General features: G+C 42.1%; 1 protein-coding gene across 7 annotated transcripts in view; it reads right to left on the reverse strand.

The window, feature by feature from the left end:
- The window catches only part of TENT4A (terminal nucleotidyltransferase 4A), a 112,048-nt gene that overhangs the window by 38,854 nt on the left and 52,042 nt on the right, over positions 1–21,152 (reverse strand). For all 7 annotated transcript variants that reach the window (XM_054019196.1, XM_054019193.1, XM_054019191.1 and 4 more), the window contains exons 6-8: positions 17,824–17,952; positions 14,866–15,079; positions 3,564–3,690 (exon numbers count right to left, since the gene is read on the reverse strand). In XM_054019196.1, coding sequence (XP_053875171.1) covers positions 3,564–3,690; positions 14,866–15,079; positions 17,824–17,952 — 470 coding nt within the window. The remainder of the gene's footprint in view (positions 1–3,563; positions 3,691–14,865; positions 15,080–17,823; positions 17,953–21,152) is intronic.

The raw sequence follows: 21,152 nt of genomic DNA on the forward strand, positions 1-21,152 counted from the left end.
AAGAAGGCTCAGTTACCAGCAGCCCACAGTCACTTAGCCCTCTAATTTACAAGTCTGAACGGTATTTTAGAAAAGCAGACTCAAGGCACGATCTACAAACAGAACCCAAGACAAATCTTGCCTCTAGCATTAACTCCATGTGTTGCATTGGGCAAGTCGATACCTAAGGCCGTGTCTAACCTTCAGAATTATGTCAACCAACTTAAATCAGCATACAGGCCCCACAATTATAAAAATGTGTGCACGTGCACACTTGGCTCCTGGTTTCTGTGATGCACGTCCTCACCAAGAGTGTTTGTATCAAGTGTCTTCTCATTGTGAGATAGAAATATTTATCAGTTTGTGTATGGTGAAATAGACAGTTATCCACATTTACATATAAATAAATCGAATCCTTCCAAACCTAGATGTAATTAAACATTATACTTGTATAACCCAAACTCTTAAAGCAACAAATAGCAGCTTATCTTGTAATGACTGGGGAAAAGTCTAGTAACACCAATATTACTGGCATACAAACGCAGGTAATGTTGGTTCTATTATCCATCAAGTTAGAGAATAAATTGCAAGTCCTCACATCACAGGAATGCTTTTGCAAGCCTCTATTACAGTCTCCTCTCCTCAAATGGTCATCCTGAAGAATCTGTTCTCCTTCATAGCCTCTGTACTGGAGCAGATCTTATTTTCCCCCAAGACTGGTATATCCTCAGACGATTGCCCTTGGAGGGGGAGCAACTGAGTCTCAGTCATGGACAAAGGAATGTAATGTCCTTTTATCAAATGAGACCCTGAGGGCAGATATGACCACCAAAGATGTTTCCTTATAGTCATCTGAAAGGTAAAGTTAGTGTTTGAAAAACCAGGTTCACAGATCCTGTTCATGAAGCCTTCTTTTAAAAAAGTTGGATACATGAAGATTGTCCTGGCTCCTAAAAAGATAGTGTTCCCACTGCTGGTAACTTTACACAGGGTGTTGTGACTAAGGTCTTTCTGGAATTTAAAAAGTAGGGATAGGCTACCTAATGTGTGCAATATTGATATCCACTCTCCTTGCATCAGACACCATCCAGCCCTACTTGTATGTAGTAACAGAATTATGAACACTGGAGTGTCTATCAACAAAGGAATTACCTGAAGTATACTAAATTCACTCTTCTGCACTCAGTTCTACAATTAAGAAGAATTCTGGGATATAAATCAAGACTGGACTCCACACTAGGTGATCTGGAGCCACTTTTCATACATAAGCTATGGTAAAACCAGCAAGTTGGCTAGGCATACCTTGTTTAGTATGTCAAAGCACGATAATTTTTTCCCTCTATCATGGCCCAGAGAAGAGAAGTGAAGGCATACCCAGATGTCTGACCATAAAGAACTTATTTATCTTAACTAGATCTCTTCAGATATTTGGATATCTGGTAAAGTCTGGTCCAACTTTTGTGTCTCACTCCCAAGTCTGCTCAGACATTAAGCTTCCCTTCTATATAAATGGTTGACATTTGTCCTCCAATATCGAACATAGGCAAGTAAGTTTAATTCTCTGGTTGTTAATGCTGGTAAATTTTCCAAGCTTGTGTATTAATCAAATTGGGAAGATAATATGTGCGGGAGTATAGGAGAGGGAGAGTGGCCTGAATTAAGAGAACTATTGATATAGATTTGGAGAGGGAAAGAGTAGAGCACATACCATAAACAGGAGGAAAAGATAAGGCAGGAGAGAGAGAGGAAAAAAACTGTGGAACACACTAAAAACAATGCAGGAAAAACCATACTGATAATCTATCCTAGGAAAGAAAATTGGAGTGAAGCCTTAAGGAATGGAAGGTAGGACTCCAGGATAGAGAAACTGAGCTACCACCTTGTTTTTAATAGATCTTATGGACTTGAGGCTTTAGAGCTTTATGGGTCTTGTTTGAGTTTGGAGAGCCTTCATGTGCTTCCAAAATCCAAGACTTCTGTGTTCAAAGAAGTTACCCCTTCCTCAGAAGTTTCAGTTCTTCGTTTAAGAGGGATGGGTTGTGTGATTTGTTCTCTCCATCTAGGAGTTGAAAGGACCAAGAAATACAAAATGGTATCTAAAGCTTCCTTGTCTAGAGTGCCTCTATCATGTTTGACTAAGTACACTGGCAAAGTAAGAGGTTATTGGCAAGAGCTTGCAGCACAAGAACAGAACACAACTCCCTACATGACTACACAAAGGCCTAACAAACCTCCAGGACCCCTCAACTGCTCAGTCCCTTGCTACCGAAGCAGAGGGAGTGAGAGATTGTTGGATGCAGAATCTGATAGCTAGTTCCCAGAATTACCTCGAAATGCAGAGGGGTTAACTTTAGTGCATACAGGGCTATACAATCTTGTTACCTTCCCCTCCTTGACAGATTCTGCGTTAGTGATAAGGGGAAAGTCTAATCCTGAGTATCAGCTGGTCCAGTCTAGCAGCAAGTGAGCAGGGAGGTCATGACTGCGCATCAGATGACAGGAAAGAGCTGGAGATCCACAGTCACCATGTTAAAAGCAAGAATTAGGCCACTTGCAATAGGCCAGAAATGTGAAAGACTTGATTCACTTTGTTGCAGAGAGCAAAGATGCTAATACTTTCTGCTGGAAGCAGAATAGTAGAGGCATTTTGCCACATCTAGCCTTTCAGAGCATACCAACTCTGCAAACAAGTGGCTTAACTACATGGGGAAATTTTCCAGCATAGGATTCCATTTGTTATACAGGGGTAACTCCCCATATAGACACTTATTCCATAACTAGTAGCATAATTATACTCCTAATTATGCCAATAAGTTTCCCCATGTAGATAAGCCTTAAGCAAGAAACTTCAGCAGAGCTGCCTCCAATTTGGCCTGAGGGATTTAATTCAACACATTCACACATGCAATATCCATCTGGAGTTAGACAACTCATCAGCACTTTACTGTAAAATGCTATACAGGTTACATACATTATAGATATCAAACCTTGAAGCTTGACAACTTTTAAGGACAATAAAAAACAAATTAGTGCATATAAACTTATGGCCATTTGAAAATTATGTATCGAGCATGAATAGTGTCATCTTAGTGATTTATGAAAGCAATATTTAAAAATTGCGTAAACACTAGTCTGTTTTAGCCAGCACTCCTCAATCTTTGCACCTTATAGCTACACGTGCACAAATATGCCACTGAACTTAAGAAAGCAGTCCACACTTTTGAGCAATATTTAAAATAGATTGCTTGAGGAAAAGAAGAGGATGTATCCAGAACAGAGACCAGCAGATCTCCCAGAGATTCCATCCACGCTGAGGAAAGGGAGATAGAGGAATAAAAGCTCCCACCAGATTTGCTAGCCAGTCTGCTACGTTTCCCTAAACAGACACTTCAAGTCATGTGCACCGAAACATGAACTCTTACAACACAAAGTTTAGTATGAATACATCTGTGCAAATTTCAACAAAATGGCAGTATACAACAAATAAATACCCCTTCTTATATTTGAGAAGATTTTAATAAGCATTTTCAGATATTCCTATTTGATTATCTAAACATATGCATATTTAAGAAGTGGACTATTACCTCTCAGAATCTCTATTTGGATATGATCTCGCAAGCGGCGATACTGCATGACTAAGAACAATGTAGGCATAATCAAAAACTTGTTTCACTTGCATGGCGCCGTAAGAACTTCTGCCAACGTCATTTCCTGTAACAATGACAATTATCAATTAACACATTTTTAAACTAGTATCCAGAAAAATCCTGTCAGCCTGAAAGCTCAATACCAAAGAAGCTTCACCACAGATGGTGTGAGTTGATCATCTGAAAATTTGTCCTTGCACACCAAAGTGTGCTAACAAAACTACAAAGCTGAATTAGGGCCGCCAGTGTAGTCTGGCACTTTACAAATGCCAGTTTTTGTGTGTTGTGACGTAAGAAACTCAATCCCGATAAAGATATTAGAATAAAACCTATAAAACAAATTTCAAATAATCCCTGTTAAAAGTAGCTTCAATCTACCCTGCATTATTTGTACGGGGAAGGTAGCTGAAATTTTAGAATAAGTTATATATTATTGTGAATAATAAAGCACAGCAGCTCCTGTGACTGATCTCGTGTCTTTTTGAATTAACAGTTTTAGTTACTTTGGAGTTCACTGCCTCTCCTGTTCTTATCTCATCTGCATTAACCAGAAGACTCAATATGCTACATAGATTGAAAAGCAAAACATGGACAACTAGCCATAAGTTAGATGGGGAACTGCCATCACCTGTCAACTGTCATAGCAAGAAACTCAAACCAATACCACCTCAGTAATTTGTGAGCCAAAAAGGAACAATATGTACTGTAATTAGATCCTTACAAAAAGGCAGAAAGCCTGTAAACTAGCGTTGCAACTTCCGAGTTTTACTAGAAATTGCACTTCATGGACTAAATATTTCAGAATAAAAAAAAAAGGGAGAATTTATTAACATTACTTTAAGAGCAGTTGAGCTGAAGAGGTATAAAGCATCAGAGGGATGCTTGATAACCACCTCTTTTCCAAACACTTAAGAGCAAAACCTAGAACAGTTCCTCCAGTTGCCCCTAGATCCAAGACCAATCACTTTAAAGAAGACAGTAGCATGATTCATGCCAAATCCTTCTACCTGATTTCTGGTCTCCAGGTAGGTACTCAGACTAATAAAGTCACCCTTTAGCTTCTCTTTGTTAAACTAAATAGATTAAGTTGGAGTCTTACTGTAAGATGTTTTCCATTTCTTTCATCCTTTTTGTGACTTCTCTGAACCCTGTACAATTTATCAACCCCCTTCTTGAACTCTGAATACCAGAACTGGACACTGTACTCTAGTAGAGGTCACACAAGTGTCAAATACAGAGGTAATATAACCTCCCTACTCGAGATTCCAATTTTATACATCCAAGTATCACATTCTATCGGCCAGAGCACTGCATTGCATGCCCATGTTCAGCTGATTACACTGGTCTACAATTTTTGAGAAGTAGTCTGCTTCAGAGATAAAATGTGCTATTTATTATGTATTTTGATGTGCTGAATTCAAATATGACAATTAAAACAACTGGCTACTGTTTAAGATATTTAAGTTTTTACATTTTATGTCTATGTATATTGTGTAGATAGTAGAGTTTTAATCATAAATTGTAAACGTAGGTCTTTTCATGTGTTTATGGTAGCTTTATATGATAATATTTCACCTGTCCTGTTTATGTAACACTTTAAAAATCAGCAAAGGGGTTATACAAATAAAATTTATTATGAAACAAAAAGGCAAAAAACTATTATGTACATAGTTTAGTCCTATTCAGTGTCTACTCGGCGCTTCTTGGCTTGTCTCTTGTATTCATTAAATGGAGCATCTCTTGTCACTGTCCAGCAATAGTCTGCAAGCATTGATAGGCTCCATTTGCCCTGATAGCGTTTCTCCATTGTTGCAATATCCTGGTGAAATCGCTCACCGCTCACTGCTCCGCAGTTCGATGGAAAAAAAAAATCTAGATGAGAGTGCAAAAAATATATCTTTAGTTACATGTTGCAACCAAGGCTTTTGTATGCCTTGAGGAGGTTTTCCACCAACAACCTGTAGTTGTCTGCCTTGTTGTTTCCGAGAAAATGTATTGCCACTAACTGGAAGGCTTTCCATGCCGTCTTTTCCTTGCCACGCAGTGCATGGTCAAATGCATCATCTTGAAGAAGTTCACGAATCTGAGGACCAACAAAGACACCTTCCTTTCTCTTAGCTTCACTTAACCTTGGAAATTTGCCATGGAGGTACTTGAAAGCTGCTTGTGTTTTGTCAATGGCCTTGACGAAGTTCTTCATCAGACCCAGCTTGATGTGTAAAGGGTGATAACAAAATCTTCCTTGATTCAACAAGTGGTGGATGCTGAACACTTTTCCTCCCAGGCTCCAATGACTGTCGGAGTGGCCAATCTTTCTTGATGTAGTGGGAATCTCTTGCACGACTATCCCATTCACAGAGAAAACAGCAGTACTTTGTGTATCCAGTCTGCAGACCAAGCAACAGAGCAACAACTTTCAAATCACCACAAAGCTGCTACTGATGTTGGTCATAGTTTATGCAGCTCAAAAGTTGTTTCATATTGTCATAGGTTTCCTTCATATGGACAGCATGACCAACTGGAATTGATGGCAAAACATTGCCATTATGCAGTAAAACAGCTTTAAGACTCGTCTTCGATGAATCAATGAACAGTCTCCACTCACCTGGATCGTGAACGACGTTGAGGGCTGCCATCACACCATCCATGTTGTTGCAGGCTACAAGATCACCTTCCATGAAGAAGAATGGGACAAGATCCTTTTGACCGTCACGGAACTTGGAAACCCTAACATCACCTGTTAGGAGATTGCACTGCTGTAGTCTGGAGCCCAACAGCTCTGCCTTATTCTTGGGTAGTTCCAAATCCCTGACAAGGTCATTCAGTTCACCTTGTGTTATGAGGTGTGGTTCAGAGGAGGAGGATGGGAGAAAATGTGGGTCCTGTGACATGGATGGTTCAGGACCAGAAGTTTCATCCTCTTCCACTTCCTCGTCTGACTCAAGTGAGAATGATTCTGGTGCATCAGGAACCGGCGGTCCTTCTCCGTGGGGTACTGGGCGTATAGCTGATGGAATGTTTGGATAATGCACAGTCCACTTTTTCTTCTTTGACACACCTTTCCCAACTGGAGGCACCATGCAGAAGTAACAATTGCTGGTATGATCTGTTGGCTCTCTCCAAATCATTGGCACTGCAAAAGGCATAGATTTCCTTTTCCTGTTCAACCACTGGCGAAGATGTGTTGCACAAGTGTTGCAGCATGTCTGGTGGGCCCACCTCTTGTCCTGATCTCCAATTTTGCAGCCAAAAGAAAGGTGATAGGCTTTTTTAACCATAGTGGTTATACTGCGCTTTTGTGATGAGGAGGTTACTCACCCTGTGCAGTAACTGACGTTCTTTGAGATGAGTGTCCCTGTGGGTGCTCCACTCCAGGTGTTGGTGCGTCCCTGCGCCTTTGCTCGGAGATTTTTTGCAGCAGTACTCCTAGCAGCCACCCATGCTCAGAGGCTGCCCCCCATTGTGAGTCTAGGTTGACAGTACGCATGCGTGGCCGATCTCCTCAGTTCCTTCTCTACAACGGAGGCCCCCCAACTCTGAAGTAGAGGGGAGGAGAGTGGGTAGTGGAGCACCCACAGGGACATTCATCTCGAAGAACTTCAGTTACTGCACAGGGTGAGTAACCTCTTCGAGAGAGAGAGAGAGAGAGATGTCTCTGTGGGTGCTCCACTACAGGTGACTTAAAAGACGTATATCTTAGGGAGATAGGAACGCCGTAGATAGTACAGCCCTGCCCAAACGTATATCAGATAGAGGGCCTTGAGTAAGGGCATAGTGTTTAACAAATGTGTGCTCAGAGGACCAGGTGACTGCTTTACAGATATCAGCCAGGGGAACTTTGCATAAGAATGCTACAGAGGCAGCCAGAGATCTAGTGGAGCGTGTTCTGATGCCATCTGGAGGTGTAACTTTCTTCAGTTGATAGCACAACCGGATGCACTGAGAAATCCAGTTTGAAAGTCTCTGGGTAGAAATAGGCGTACCTTTGGAGCGCTCCGCGATGGAGACAAAGTCTGGAAGAATTTCTAAAAGGTTTGGTTCTAACCAAATAGAAGGACAAGGCCCTGCGTACATCTAATGTATGCATTGAGGCTTCGAACGAGTTCGCGTGTGGTTTCGGAAAAAACGTCGGTAGGTGTATTGGCTCATTAATGTGAAATGACGAGTGCACCTTTGGAAGAAATTTAGGGTGTAATCTGAGGGTAACCTTGTCTTTAAAAAATAGTGTATATGGTGGGTCTGCTATTTCTCCTGCTCGTCTGGCAGAGGTAATTGCCACTAGAAATGCGGTTTTCATCGAGAGGTGTAAAAGGAAGCATGTGGCTAGGGGTTCAAATGGTTGTTGAGTTAGGCAAGACAGTACTAGATTAAGGTCCCACAGGATGGTAGGTGGTTTAATGTCTGGGTATAGGGTTTGGAGTCCCTTGAGAAAACGCTTGGTGATAGGATGAGCAAAGACAGAAGTGTCATCAATTCTGTCGTGAAAAGTTGTAATAGCAGCTAAATAGACCCTGATGGAGCTGAGAGAGAGGCCGGATTGCTTAAGGCCCAATAGATAGTCAAGTATGAGCGAAAGAGATACCGACGTGGGACAAAGTTGTTTGGTGTTCCGCTAATGTGTGAATAGTTTCCACTTTCGTAAATAGGTGGTGCGAGTAGATTGTGTTCTGCTATGTAGGAGCACCCTTTGAACTTGTTCAGAGCAATCTAGTTCGCTTTGGGAAAACCATGTAGGAACTAGGCTTTGAGTCGAAGCATGGACAGGTTGGGGTGGAGAAAGCGGCCGTGTTGTTGTGATAGGAGGTTCGGAATGAGAGGCAAGGAGATTGGTGGTTGAATCGACATTCTGGTGAGGAATGGAAACCACGGTTGTCTGGGCCACGACGGGACAATTAGGATCACCTTGGCCCAGTCTGTTCGTATTTTTATCAGGACCCTGTTGAGAACCAGTATCGGGGGAAACGCATACAGTAGGTTTCGGTGCCATGGGATCATGAATGCGTCTCCCAGGGAATGTTTGCCTAGTCCTGCTCTGGAGCAAAAATTGGGACATTTCTTGTTTTTTGTAGTTGCAAAAAGGTCTATGGTTGGGTAACCCCAAGTGCTGAATACGTTGTGAATGGTTTTCTCGTCTATCTTCCACTCGTGGTCCCATGGGAAGCATCTGCTTAGTTTGTCTGCCGTGGTGTTCATTACTCCGGGAAGACAGGCAGCCGATACCCAGATGTTGTTCGCAATGCACCAATTCCAGAGCTTCATAGCCTCTGTGCACAGCGAATGGGATCGAGCTCCTCCCTGCCCGTTTACATAAAACATGCATGCAATGTTGTCTGTCATCATGCGTACGTGATAATTCTTGATTAGTGGCAGGAAGTGACGGCACGCATTGCGAATAGCTCGAAGTTCTAGGACATTTATGTGCAGGGAGGTCTCGGCTGACTACCAAAGCCCCTGTACTGTGTGGTGAGACATGTGTGCACCCCAACCTGTCAGAGATGCATCGGTGGTCAGTATGAGTGATGGAGCCTGCTGAAGAAAAGGGACTCCAGAACAGAGGTTGGAGTGAACTGTCCAACAGTGTAGAGAATCTTTGACTTGGACAGGTATGGAGAGAGTCTTGTTTAGAGAGTGCACATTCGGTCTGTAAACTGTGGTCAACCACACTTGGAATCGCCTCATGTAGAGGCGTGCATTCTGGACGACAAAAGTGCACAAGGCCATGTATTTGTAGGCAGTCTCGGGCAGTCACCTGGGGACTGTTGCGAATTTTTGTGGCCAGTTGGCTTATGGAGTTGAAGTGGTCGGGTGGGAGAGATGCTAACCCCGTCCGGGAGTCAAAGTCTGCACCTATGAACTCCAGGTGCTAGGTGGGGCGTAATGTGGATTTGTTTATTTGTAGGCCGAGAGATAGGAAACAATCGACGGTGAGCCGTGTGAACCGGAGAGCTTAGTCAAACGTTGAGGCTTTGAGGAGGCAATCGTCGAGGTAAGGAAAAATTATGATCCCTTGTTTCCTGAGGTAGGCAGTGACTACGGCTAGGAGCTTGGAAAAGACAAGGGGGGCTGTGGACAGTCTGAAGGGGAGAACCCTGTATTGAAAATGTGTCAAGCAGAGGGTAAATCGAAGGAAGCGTCTGTGGGCCGGATGTATAGTGACATGGAAATAGACGTCTTGTAGGTTGAGGGCAGAAAACCAATCGCCCTGCTCCAGTGCTGGGATTATGGTGGTGAGGGTAACCATCTTGAACTTCTGCTTTTTGACAAATTGGTTGAGCTGCCTGAGGTCCAGGATTGGTTGCCATCCCCCATTTTTCTTTTCTGTTAAGAAATAATGGGAGTAAAAACCCTTCCCTTTGTGTCGTGCTGGCACAATTTCTACTGCTCCCAGATGAAGGAGATGCTTGTTGCTGGAGTCTGCCAGATGGACTTAGCGGGTTCTAAAAGGGCTACGTTGATTGGTAATGCCACCCTAGAGGAAGAAGAGGGCTGTAGGATGTCAGTTAGCTCATGCTGTTGTTCAGTGACTACCTCCAAGTTAATTCTCAAGTCACTGGCAACTCTTTTAAAGAGGTCTTGGAATTTTGTGTAGTCATCCGACGGTGTTGGAGGAAGGGGAAGTAAGGCTTCCTCAGGCGTTACCTCCGGCTCTGCTGGAATAGAAGCAAGGCTAGGTTGATCCTGGAAGTGTGACTGTGCTGCCAGGTGTCTTGTGTCACTGGCAGATTCGTCAGGTGGTGGCGCTAGACCGGTGTTGCGTCTGGTCAAATTGCCATAGGCCACGTATTCTCGAGGGTACGATGCCCATGGTGTGCAATATTGCCATGGTGGCGGGTAGGGCATAGGTGGTGCCATCCAGGGGTTCACCCCCCAGGGGGCAGGATCCTGAGAGTAGGATGAGGTAGTTTTCTTATAACCTCTATTGACTGGGGTCTGGGAGTGGGATTCTTGATATGGAGAAAAAACTCCCTGTGGATCAGTTTCCTCCTCACTGGAGGAAGGCTGCTCAGATCCTGACTCATGCATTGGAGAAGAACAGGCATTCATCAGGGGAGACTGCAGGATAGGTGATACCAATAGATCTGCTGTCTGAGTAAACTGAAAAGGTGAGGCTCCTGCGTGAGGTGAAAGTTGTGCAGGGGGAGGTTGCCATGCGGGAGCATTCCTCTGAGCAGGGGTTTTGCTTGTGATCTCCCTGTCAGTCTGCTCCGCGGTTGACAGTGCCGCGGTCGGTGCCGGGCAGGTAACATCAGCCTGCAGGGGATCAGGCATGTTGTAAAATGTCGGCACCGCGTCTGTCGCCATAATAGAGGCAGGCAACTGAAAGCCTGATGCCTCAGCACCAGAGCCTTGTGCAGCCGCTGCAGCCTCAGGCGGCTTTCGCGCGGTTCCTGAGGAGCCCGGCTCAAAGTTGCTGAGGCGAGGAAACACAGGCAGGGAGACCGTTGATTTGCCTGAAGAAACCTTGTGCCTCATAACCTTCTTTGGTGAAGAAAGCTGTCCCTTCTTTGTAGATTTTTTCAGTTTTTTTGAGGCGGGGGGGCTGTGGCAGGCAGCGGAGCCGGATTCAGCGCCTGGGTCTGAAACTGACCCAATAGACTTTTGCAGGAAGAACAGTTTAAGTCTAAGCTCCCTGTCCTTCTGCGCCCTGGAACTGAGTTTACAGCAGTGGGCACATTTTTGGGGAATGTGGGCTTCCCCCAAACATTTTATACACTGAGTGGCCATCTGATAGCGGGATAGCCTCTTTACATGTAGAACAGCGCTTGAAGCCTGTGGAGCCCGGCACGGCCGAAGCGGCTGCGGCTGACAAATTTTTTTTTTTTTTTTGGTAACAGATAAGAGGTAATTAACTACACTAACAAGGAACTGACAACAAACTAACTACTAGAAGGGTAATTGTAGCAAGAGTGAGGGATTTCCTAACGAGACTGCTGAGCTCCGTCTCAGGCCGGGGACAGTAGAGAAGGAACTGAGGAGACCGGCCACGCATGCGTACTATCAACCTAGACTCACAGCGGGGGGCAGCCTCTGAGCATGCGTGGCCGCTAGGAGTACTGCTGCAAAAAATCTCCGAGCAAAGGCGCAGGGACGCACCAACACCTGGAGTGGAGCACCCACAGGGACATCTCTCGAAGAAGAAGCAAAAGTCACTTCACCACAAACATAGCAGAAGTTATCTGCACTGTTCACACAAGTACGAGGCATCTCTGCTCACTTTGGCAAAACAGAAATGTGTCCCTTTGCAAAATCAAACACTGTATGATTTCTAGGGCTGATATAGGGCAATTTGTTCAGCAGAGTGATGTAAGGTTCATTATGATTGCATCATCCATGACTTCTAGGAATAACATGATGCAATTTATATCATGTATGACGCAATACCAACTTCAGATTGCGTCATTCATTGTTTTGCCTAAAAAGCAAGTACTGTCCAAACCCAGTCAGATTTATTCATAGATCCAGTCAAAGATGTATTTTAGTCATTTCTGGTTTAAATTGAGATCCCTTCCCTTTAGAACTCACTTATCCTCCGCCATTCCCAAGTCAAGGGTCGTATATACTGACCCAATAGCATACCTTGAAAACTAGAGCCAATCAACAATTTTAAGCATCATTTTCGTTCTCAGTGACCCAGAATTAGTAAAGTTTGACTACATTTATTTCAGAAGCATTTTGGCTGTAGAGCAGTGTTATCCACCATGACCCAAGTATTTTTGTTTTGTTTTTTTCCCCCAGAGTCACAGCTTCCCTGGATAGTCCCCCCACCTCCAATCCTGTAAGTATGGCCTAAATTTTTCATTCCTAGATGTAGGATTTCAAATTTGGCTGCAATGAACTGCATATTGTTTGCTTGTGCCCAGTTTACCAAGTTACCCAGATCACTCTGCATCAGTGACCTGTCCATGTCATTATTTACCTCTGCCCCAATCTTTAGGTGATCTGCAAACTAACAATGATGATTTTATGTTGTCTTCCAGATCACTGATAAACAGTGTTAAAAGTGTAGGGTCAAGAATTGATCCCTATGAGGCTGACTAGAAATGCCCCCACTTGATTATTCCTCATTTGCAGTTATATTTTATTTACTCACTTAAATGTGCATGTTGATTTTGCATTCCAGTTTTTAATTAATGTCATGAGGTACCAAGTCAATACTTTACAGAAGTTGAAGTACATGACAACACTTTAACAAAACTTGTAATCTCATCAAAAAAGATCAAATTAGTTTGACAGGACCTATATTCCATAAACCCATATTGAGTAGCATTTATGATATTAACCTCCTTTAATTCTTTATTAATAGAGTCCCATATCAGTAATTCCATTATTTTGCTCAGGAGCAATATCAGCCTGACAGGCCTATAATTACCCATGTCATCCTATTTACCATTTTTAGATATTGGCACAACTTTACTTTGTGTTTCAAGTCTCATTAAAAGTCAACATTAAGGAGCAAGAGACTCCTCAGTCAGTTCTTTTAAAACTCTTGGATGCAACTCTTGGATGTAGAGCAGCTAGTTTTAAGATGTTTAACTTTTGTAGCTGCTGTTTAACATTCTTCCAAGTTACTGTTCAAATAAAAAGCAACAGTGTGTCCTGTGGCACCTTTAAGACTAACGGATGTATTGGAGCATAAGCTTTCGTGGGTGAATGCCCACTTCGTCAGATGCATGTATCCGACAAAGTGGGCATTCACCCACGAAAGCTTATGCTCCAATACATCCGTTAGTCTTAAAGGTGCCACAGGACTCTGTTGCTTTTTTACAGATCCAGACTAACACGGCTACCCCTCTGGTACTGTTCAAATAAAATCATGTCATACAAATATATCTGCAAAAAGAAGAACAGGAGTACTTGTGGCACCTTAGACTAACAAATTTATTAAAGAATAAGCTTTTGTGGACCCACTTCTTCGGATGCATAGTGGGCTGTAGTCCACGAAAGCTTATGCTCTAATAAATTTGTTAGTCTCTAAGGTGCCACAAGTACTACTGTTCTTCTTTTTGCGGATACAGACTAACACGGCTGCTACTCTGAAACAAATATATCTGGCTTTTTCCCCAAATTGAATCATTCTGTCTTTATTGCATTACTGACAATTGTACCATTTCCATTGAGTAATTCTACTATTCCCATTGGCTCTGTTGGCCAGAGATTTGTGGGGTTTGTTTTTTTTTTTTTTTTTTGCTTCCCTTATAACTTTCCTACAATTCCTAGCTACCAATTTATTTATTACTATCAATTTCCCCTTGCATCAATCTGTTACACATTTAATTTTTTATAGCTGCATTCACTTCCCCTCCAACCCATGTTGGTTTTTAACTAGTATGGCCTTATTTTGACAGACTTGCTAGGCATTTAGTGAAATATTCTTGAACAGTTGCTAATAATTCATAATTCATAATTTAAATCCTCACCTGGTTTGGCTCAATCATTTATAGCTTTGTGAAACTGGCCCTTTTAAAGCACCATGTACATACGTTACTGGTTTGGACTTTACTCTGTTTGCATAAAGAATGTAATGAAGTGATCATTTGTACCTAACCTACCACTATTATTTAATTCTGTGATTAATTCCTATTTATCTGTCAAGCATGGTCGAATACAAGATTCCCCTTCCCTTTTCCCCTTCCCCCAACAAAACTGGATGCAACATTTTCTGAGTTAGGAAATTGTCATCTTTAATATTTAGAAATTTCAAGAATGTTTAGCACTGGCAGCACGAGATCTCCAGCAGGTGTCATTCAGATTGAAGTCCCCCATAATCTTTTTTTCCTACATATTACAGATAGGGGCTTAAGGAACCAGTCATCTTGTTCTCTAGTGTGATCTGGTGGTATGTAGCATAGTCTTATTTGGAGTACCTTGTGCTTTTTTTTAGGACATTGATCCATAAAAATTCAAGGTCATTTTCTGATTTATCAGTGACTCAAACAGGTAAACTCAATAGACTTACATACAATAACCAAACAGATGAAGCTGGAATTCCTGTAATATTCATATGCAGGTAAGTATTTTCTTCACATATACCAACATAATTCTGAATGTTAATTTATACATTTTTCCTTGCGTGCGCTTTTAGTCTAGCACTTTGTAAACTTAACTGAATACAAGGTATGGACATCTTAAAGCAACACGATGTAGTTCCTTCACATAACAAAGAACAACTTTGATCTTTTTGTCATACTCTACATTTCTGATTTTTAAAAGAAGTATTTAAAAAGTTATGTAATCTTACCAGGGAGGAGAGGATCTTCAATGCACAACATGGATGGTCTATATCCATTGGTCATGGCTTTCATGATTTCTTCTTTGGCAATATAGGCACCTCCATTTTTTATTCTAATACCAGTTTTCAAGTAATTAAAATTTCTTCCATACAGTTCAAAAAATTCTACTAGAAGCATTCCAAGGTTTTCATCAGCTCTCCTGGCATCAATTCTTGGATGCAACTGTAAAGAAGAATGTCTGATACTTACTAAAAAAGTGAGGGTGGATTATAGGCATGTACTAGCAAACTGACAAGCCATGTACTAACGGTTAGACATAAAACTGGTCCATTATAGCCACTTCATAACCTAAAAGTTGTAATCCTATTACCTTTCCCAACTAAATTCCCCTAAGCTTTCCTTAAACTTCACTTCATGAATGTAACCAAGAGGGGGCAGCACTTGAATAGTATATGGAGCCTATAGGTACTTAACCAAATCTTTCTACTTAGTCTAGTTTTCTAGTCCAAAAGCAACACAGAAGAATTGCCACTTAGATTTGATGCCTAGATAATGAAGGAATATTGGTTTAAGTTTTCATAGGGATTCTGCAGTGGTGGCAGTTTCCTGAAGATGGAGAAAACAGAACTCAGTGTTTCCCCTACAAATGCTTGTGCATTCTAGAACAGATATGCATTGCTGGCCTCTCACCATCGTCCCCATGTTTTACCAGATGTACACAACTTGAAGACCATCTCAGACAGCCAACAACTAGCCAATAACTACCCTATATACTCATTCATAAGCTGAATTTTTTTTAGTAAAAAAGGGAAGCATCAGAGATGGGGGTCGGCTTATGAATGGGTCTAGAGAAGGAGAGGTGGGACACAGCCCCTCTCCCCAACAGAGGGAGCAAGAAGAGGCAGCACAGCCAGCAGAGACAGAGGGGAAGAGGTGGGGCCAGAGTCTCTCCATTTCTGGCCACCCTGCTCTCCCCCAGCCTCCAAAGCGGCCGCCCGGCCCGCCGGAGCGGGCTGCGGCCAGGTCAGAGACATCCTCCCCAGATAAGGTGGGAAGGGCTGGGATGGGGAGAGTGTGGGGGTCCTGGGCTAGGGGTGGGGTCATGTGGGGGGGTGGTCACAGGGATTACTCCCCTGACTCCCAGCTTCTCCCCCCCACCAAAATTTCCCCACCAGTTGCTGTCCCGGCAAGCAGCTGGTGTGCCGGGACACTTTGTTTACTTAGGTTTACCTCCGTGCCTCTGGATGCTTGAGGTAAACAAACCATCTTGGACCACCAGGGGCTTATCTTGATGGCCCGGGAGCCAAAGTTTGCTGACCCCTGAATTATAGGGTCGGCTTATGAACGGGTTATAAAAATTTTCCATTTTTACTTATCCATCTTCTGGGAGGGAGGTCAGCTTATAAACGAACTGGCTTATGATCGAGTATATATGGTAAACACCAAAGCTACTCATAAAGAACGCCTATGCTGGAGCGTATGTCTAGATCAGTGTGAGGCCCTGTTTTTAATCTGAGTTAACTGATTGCCAATTCACTGTAGTTAGGCTTTATAATAATAATCCAGACATTCCACAATCACTTACAAATGGGCCATGTGGAAAAAGTATGTAATTAAAGACTATCATAATGCATCCACAAAAAGATTAAATTATGATTTTATTTCTCCTTAGCTTTGTTCTAGGAAACTGCTCAAACCATTTTAGCTGAAATTTGCAACAAGTCAATCTGAAGGAAACACCTAGAATGGAAAAATTTCAGCCCAATCAAAGCTATAAGCAACTGAAAACAAGGTCTTATAATGGAAAGTGTTGGGCACCTAGCCTCACCTATAATATACTAAACACAAGATTCGCACATAATTTATTTTTTTAACAAGGTATCAAAATTGTGTGTGGGGTCCATAAACATACATCTTTGTAGGTCAGAAGTAGCCTTTATCACAACAGGCATTTGGGTGAGAGAACAGCCAGGCCCAGCTGTCCTGGTTCCAAGCCTACTCCCATTAGCACAGCAGGAGGTCTGCTGACAAGGGAAGCAAGCAAAGGATGCAGAGAAGATTCCAAAGGAATTCAGGGGCATGCAAGGACCCTCAGGCATAGGCACTGACTTCCCCTCTGCTCGGTGGGTGCTTGACCCCGCCCCGCCCCTGAACCCCCCTCGCCACACCCCCATTCCCCCAAGTTCCCGCCCCACTCTGCCTCCACCCCTGAGTGCACTGCACCCCCGCTCCTTCCCCTCCCTCCCGGAAAGTCCTAAGTGCTGCCAAACAGCTGTTAGGTGGCGGGGGGGGAAGAGGGTAGCACTAGAAGGGAGAGGGAGGAGCAGGGACATGGTGCGCTGGGGGGGCAGCAGGAGGCGAGGAGGGAGGAGCTTGGCTGCAGAGCACTCACTAATTTTTCCCCGTGGGTGCTCCAGCCTATGCCCTCAGAGCATCCCCTCCATCCATCCTCTATCTGGTAACAGGGAGGAAGGAGTAAAAGAGATAAGGGAGAAGTAGTCATGGAGAAATCAGTGAGGCTCTCTGACACTACCATAATTTGACAATAGTTTGTTTCCAGTGTTTCTACTGAAATGACTACCATGTTAGGTGGCCTGCTTGCTTGCAGCCCAACCAAATAGGGTGTGGGGCAGACTACTGGCAGCCTCTGCCAGAGAAAGGGACAGTTCTAGGCAGCAGGTTCGGCAAAAAGGTTGTGTGGAGCGGGCCACTATGCCATTCTCCACATTGATTATACTCATATAACACATTTTCAGAGGCCTCTGCTGCAGTTCTCATCCATACTCTGAGCAGAGCTCTCAGAGATATGAGAGGCAGACTGCCGGGGAATGGAGATCACAAAGCCTTAACAACAAAGGGAGTGCTGTGTGTCACTAAGGGAGAGAGAAGAGGAACAGCCAATTGACAATTGGAGAATTCATGGCAGAAACAAATTTAAGAACAGAGAAACAAAATAGAGAACTTACCTGCAGGAAACTAATTGCCATTAAAATTAGGCTGTAAGAGCTAATTCCACCAGTAAAAACTTCATTCAAATCCCTCTGAAGAAGGAACTGTTTTAATACTAAAATCAAGTAAGGCAGCAATGAATACTTCTGTAAATAGGAAAAATAGGTCTGTTAAAATCTTCATAGAATTTGTGAGAGATTATAAGAGGCATTAACATGTAAGATTCTCTCCTCAAAAGCATGACTATAGGACTTTTTAATCAGGCTATTTGAAATTCTTTTTACTAGCTGTTTACTCAAAGGAACAGTTAACACTTTATTTTATTTTATTTCTATGTAAGTACGGTATTTAATTTGGTATTGTATCTGCCTAACAAAAGGAAAATAAAGGTTAACACAGAAAGCTACTTTTTTAAACTCCTTCATCAGCCAAGACATTATTATCCAAGGTGATCATCAAATTATATTGCAGGAGGGATATAACCAGCAGTAACTACAACAACAGCTGTCTTCTAACTATTACTAAAATCAGCTAACACTTTGCTGTATAGGTATAATTAATAATCCAAACCAGATCTAATATATAAAAGTTTCACTAAAGCTGGTTAGTTATTATGCAAAGTTGTGAAGAAACAAATTATCACAATATACCAGCTTCACATTTATTTAAGCTTTCCAAGAAAACAGTTCAGTTCACAGAGTATAAAAGCTATTCAGGACCTGTGTTGAGACCATACAAAGGAGTGCTATATTTAAGGTAAAGACTTTAAAGCAGCATACTAGCATACTAAAGGTGCACCACAGCGGGCACACTGCTGAATTCTTTAACAGACATAGGAAGAGTACCTAGCATGCAAAAAAGTTGCTTTTCAGCACGAAAGAACTGACTTTTAGTCCCTACATATTTCATATATAGAAGCTATTCACTTCTGTAAAAGCTAGGCTTTTCACAGGTCATTCATGGAAAGGCGGGTAATAAAGTATTAAATGTTCAGAATGATGGTAGTGTTTGCTGTGCAACATGCTTAATTTAGCTAATAGTCTCTTAAGCAGTGTATTATGTGGAGCCTTGCCTCACTTAAGACAAACTTCAGTGCAGCTCACTTCAATTCTGTGTGACACACCAATCCCATTTATTTAATGGGCAAACAAAAGGTATGCTAGGATGCGGGGTGGGGGTGGGGAAATCCTGAGTTCTAGTTAAGTTCTTCAGAATTTATCAAATTCATTTTGTGTTGACGGTTTTGAATAGTTTTGAATAGACAGCTCAGCTGTTTCCGTTTTGAATGCATTAAAAAGCCTAAAGTGGTAGCTCTCATTGCGGTTTTGGTAGTTTTAACTAGAGCTGGTTAGGAAATGTTTTTCCCCTTCTTGGGAAAAACTCAATAAAAAAATGGTTTTCTAGAAACTGTTCTACAAATTAGAGAGGCTTATCAAAAACAAAAATTCATCAGAAACTGAACTCATGAAAGTTTATTTTGACAAAAAACTCAATTTTTCACTGAAACATTAAACCAAAAATGTCAAACTAACTTTTACAACAGAAATTTGCAATCAATTTTTTATATTAACCTAAAAACCTACCGGAATTTGGAATACTGGGGCAACGAACATTTAGACACAAAACACTAAGGGTATGTCTAACAGACCATGGCAGCAAGCCTCCCAGCCTGGGGCAACAGACTCAGGCTACTGAAGGTCATGCTAGTGCTCTAGAAGTAGCTGGGTGGACAACTCTTTCAAGGTTCAGCTCAGGCTCTGAAGCCTAAAGAGGTGGGTGTAAATCAGCATCCCAGGTTAAGTCAGGGGACATCACAATTCAGGTCACCAAGAAAAAAATTGAAAGCCTGATATTGTTGATATTTCAAAACTTAAAGTAAGGTACCTTCAAAGACAGAATGACTTCAAACTGGATTGTGACAAATTCTGGGTCAGAAATGTTTCTAACTTAAAAGCTACTGAGGTTTTCTACAAGTTCAGATTTTGGGGAGGGTTTTGGAGGGGGGGGGCGCTATTTATTTTTAAAGTTTTAATGAAAACTTAATCAAGCCAAATTCAAAGATATTATGTACTGCACTGCAAGTCACTGTATATCATTAAATTTTTATTTGCATAATTTGGCAAATATGTAGTACGAAGACCATATTTTAAAGCATCAGCAGAAGAGATCACAAAGGTTTAATAAACTAACACAAATTTGTCCCTCACCTTTCCAAATTACACTTCTGTACAGAATTGAGATAATGTCCCTGTTTAAATCTTTCAAGTATTGGAAATGAACAGTTTATTAGAGTGTTTCCTCTCACCAAACTTAGCTAAGCACACACGAGTACTATATATGCAAAATTTCAACAAGTGAGACTTCTTTCCACACTTGTTACTCAACCATCTAAATGTCATTTTAAAGCAGACCTTTTCAAACAAACAATTCTCCTTGCACAAGAACATAAGAATGGCCATACTGGGTCAGACCAAAGGTCCAGCTATCCTGTCTTCCAACAGTGGCCAATACCAGGTGCTCCAGAGGGAATGAACAGAACAGATACTCATCAAGCGATCCATCCCATCGCCCATTCCGAGCTTCTGACTAAGAGAGGCTAGAGATACAATCCCTGCCCATCCTGGCTAATAGCCATTGATGGACGTAGCCTCCATTAAGTTATCTAGTTCTTTTTTGAACCCTGTTATAGTCTTGGCCTTCACAGCATCCTCTGGCAAAGAATTCCACAGACTGACTGTGTGTTGTGTGAAAAAATGCTTCCTTTTGTTAGTTTTAAACCTGCTGCCTATTAATTTCATTTGGTGACCCCTAGTTCTTATGTTATAAGCAGCAGTAAATAACATGTCCTTATTTACTTTCTCCACACACGTCATGATTTTATAGACCTCTCCCCCTTAGTTGTCTCTTTTCCAAGCTGAAAAGTCCCAGCCTCATTAATCTCTCCTCATACAGAAGCTGTTCGATATTCCTAATAATTTTTGTTGCCCTTTTCTGAATCTTTTCCAATTCCAATGCATCTTTTTTGAGATGGGGGGACCACGTCTGCATGCAGTATTCAAGATGAGGGCATACCATGGATTTATATATAGAGGCAATATGATATTTTCTTACTATTTATCTCTTTCTTAATGATTCCCAACATTCTGCTTGCTTTTCTGACTGCCGCTGAACATTGAGTGGATGTTTTCAGAGAACTATCCAAAATGACTCTTTCTTGGGTAGTATGTGTATAGTTGGGATTATGTTTTCCAATGTGCATTACTTTGCATTTATCAAAATTGACATTTATCTGCCATGATGTTGCCCAGTCACCCAGTTTTGAGAGATCTTTTTGTAGCTCTTTGCA

Source organism: Malaclemys terrapin, chromosome 2 (genome assembly GCF_027887155.1).
Source record: "Malaclemys terrapin pileata isolate rMalTer1 chromosome 2, rMalTer1.hap1, whole genome shotgun sequence".
NCBI classification, from domain to species: domain Eukaryota; kingdom Metazoa; phylum Chordata; order Testudines; family Emydidae; genus Malaclemys; species Malaclemys terrapin.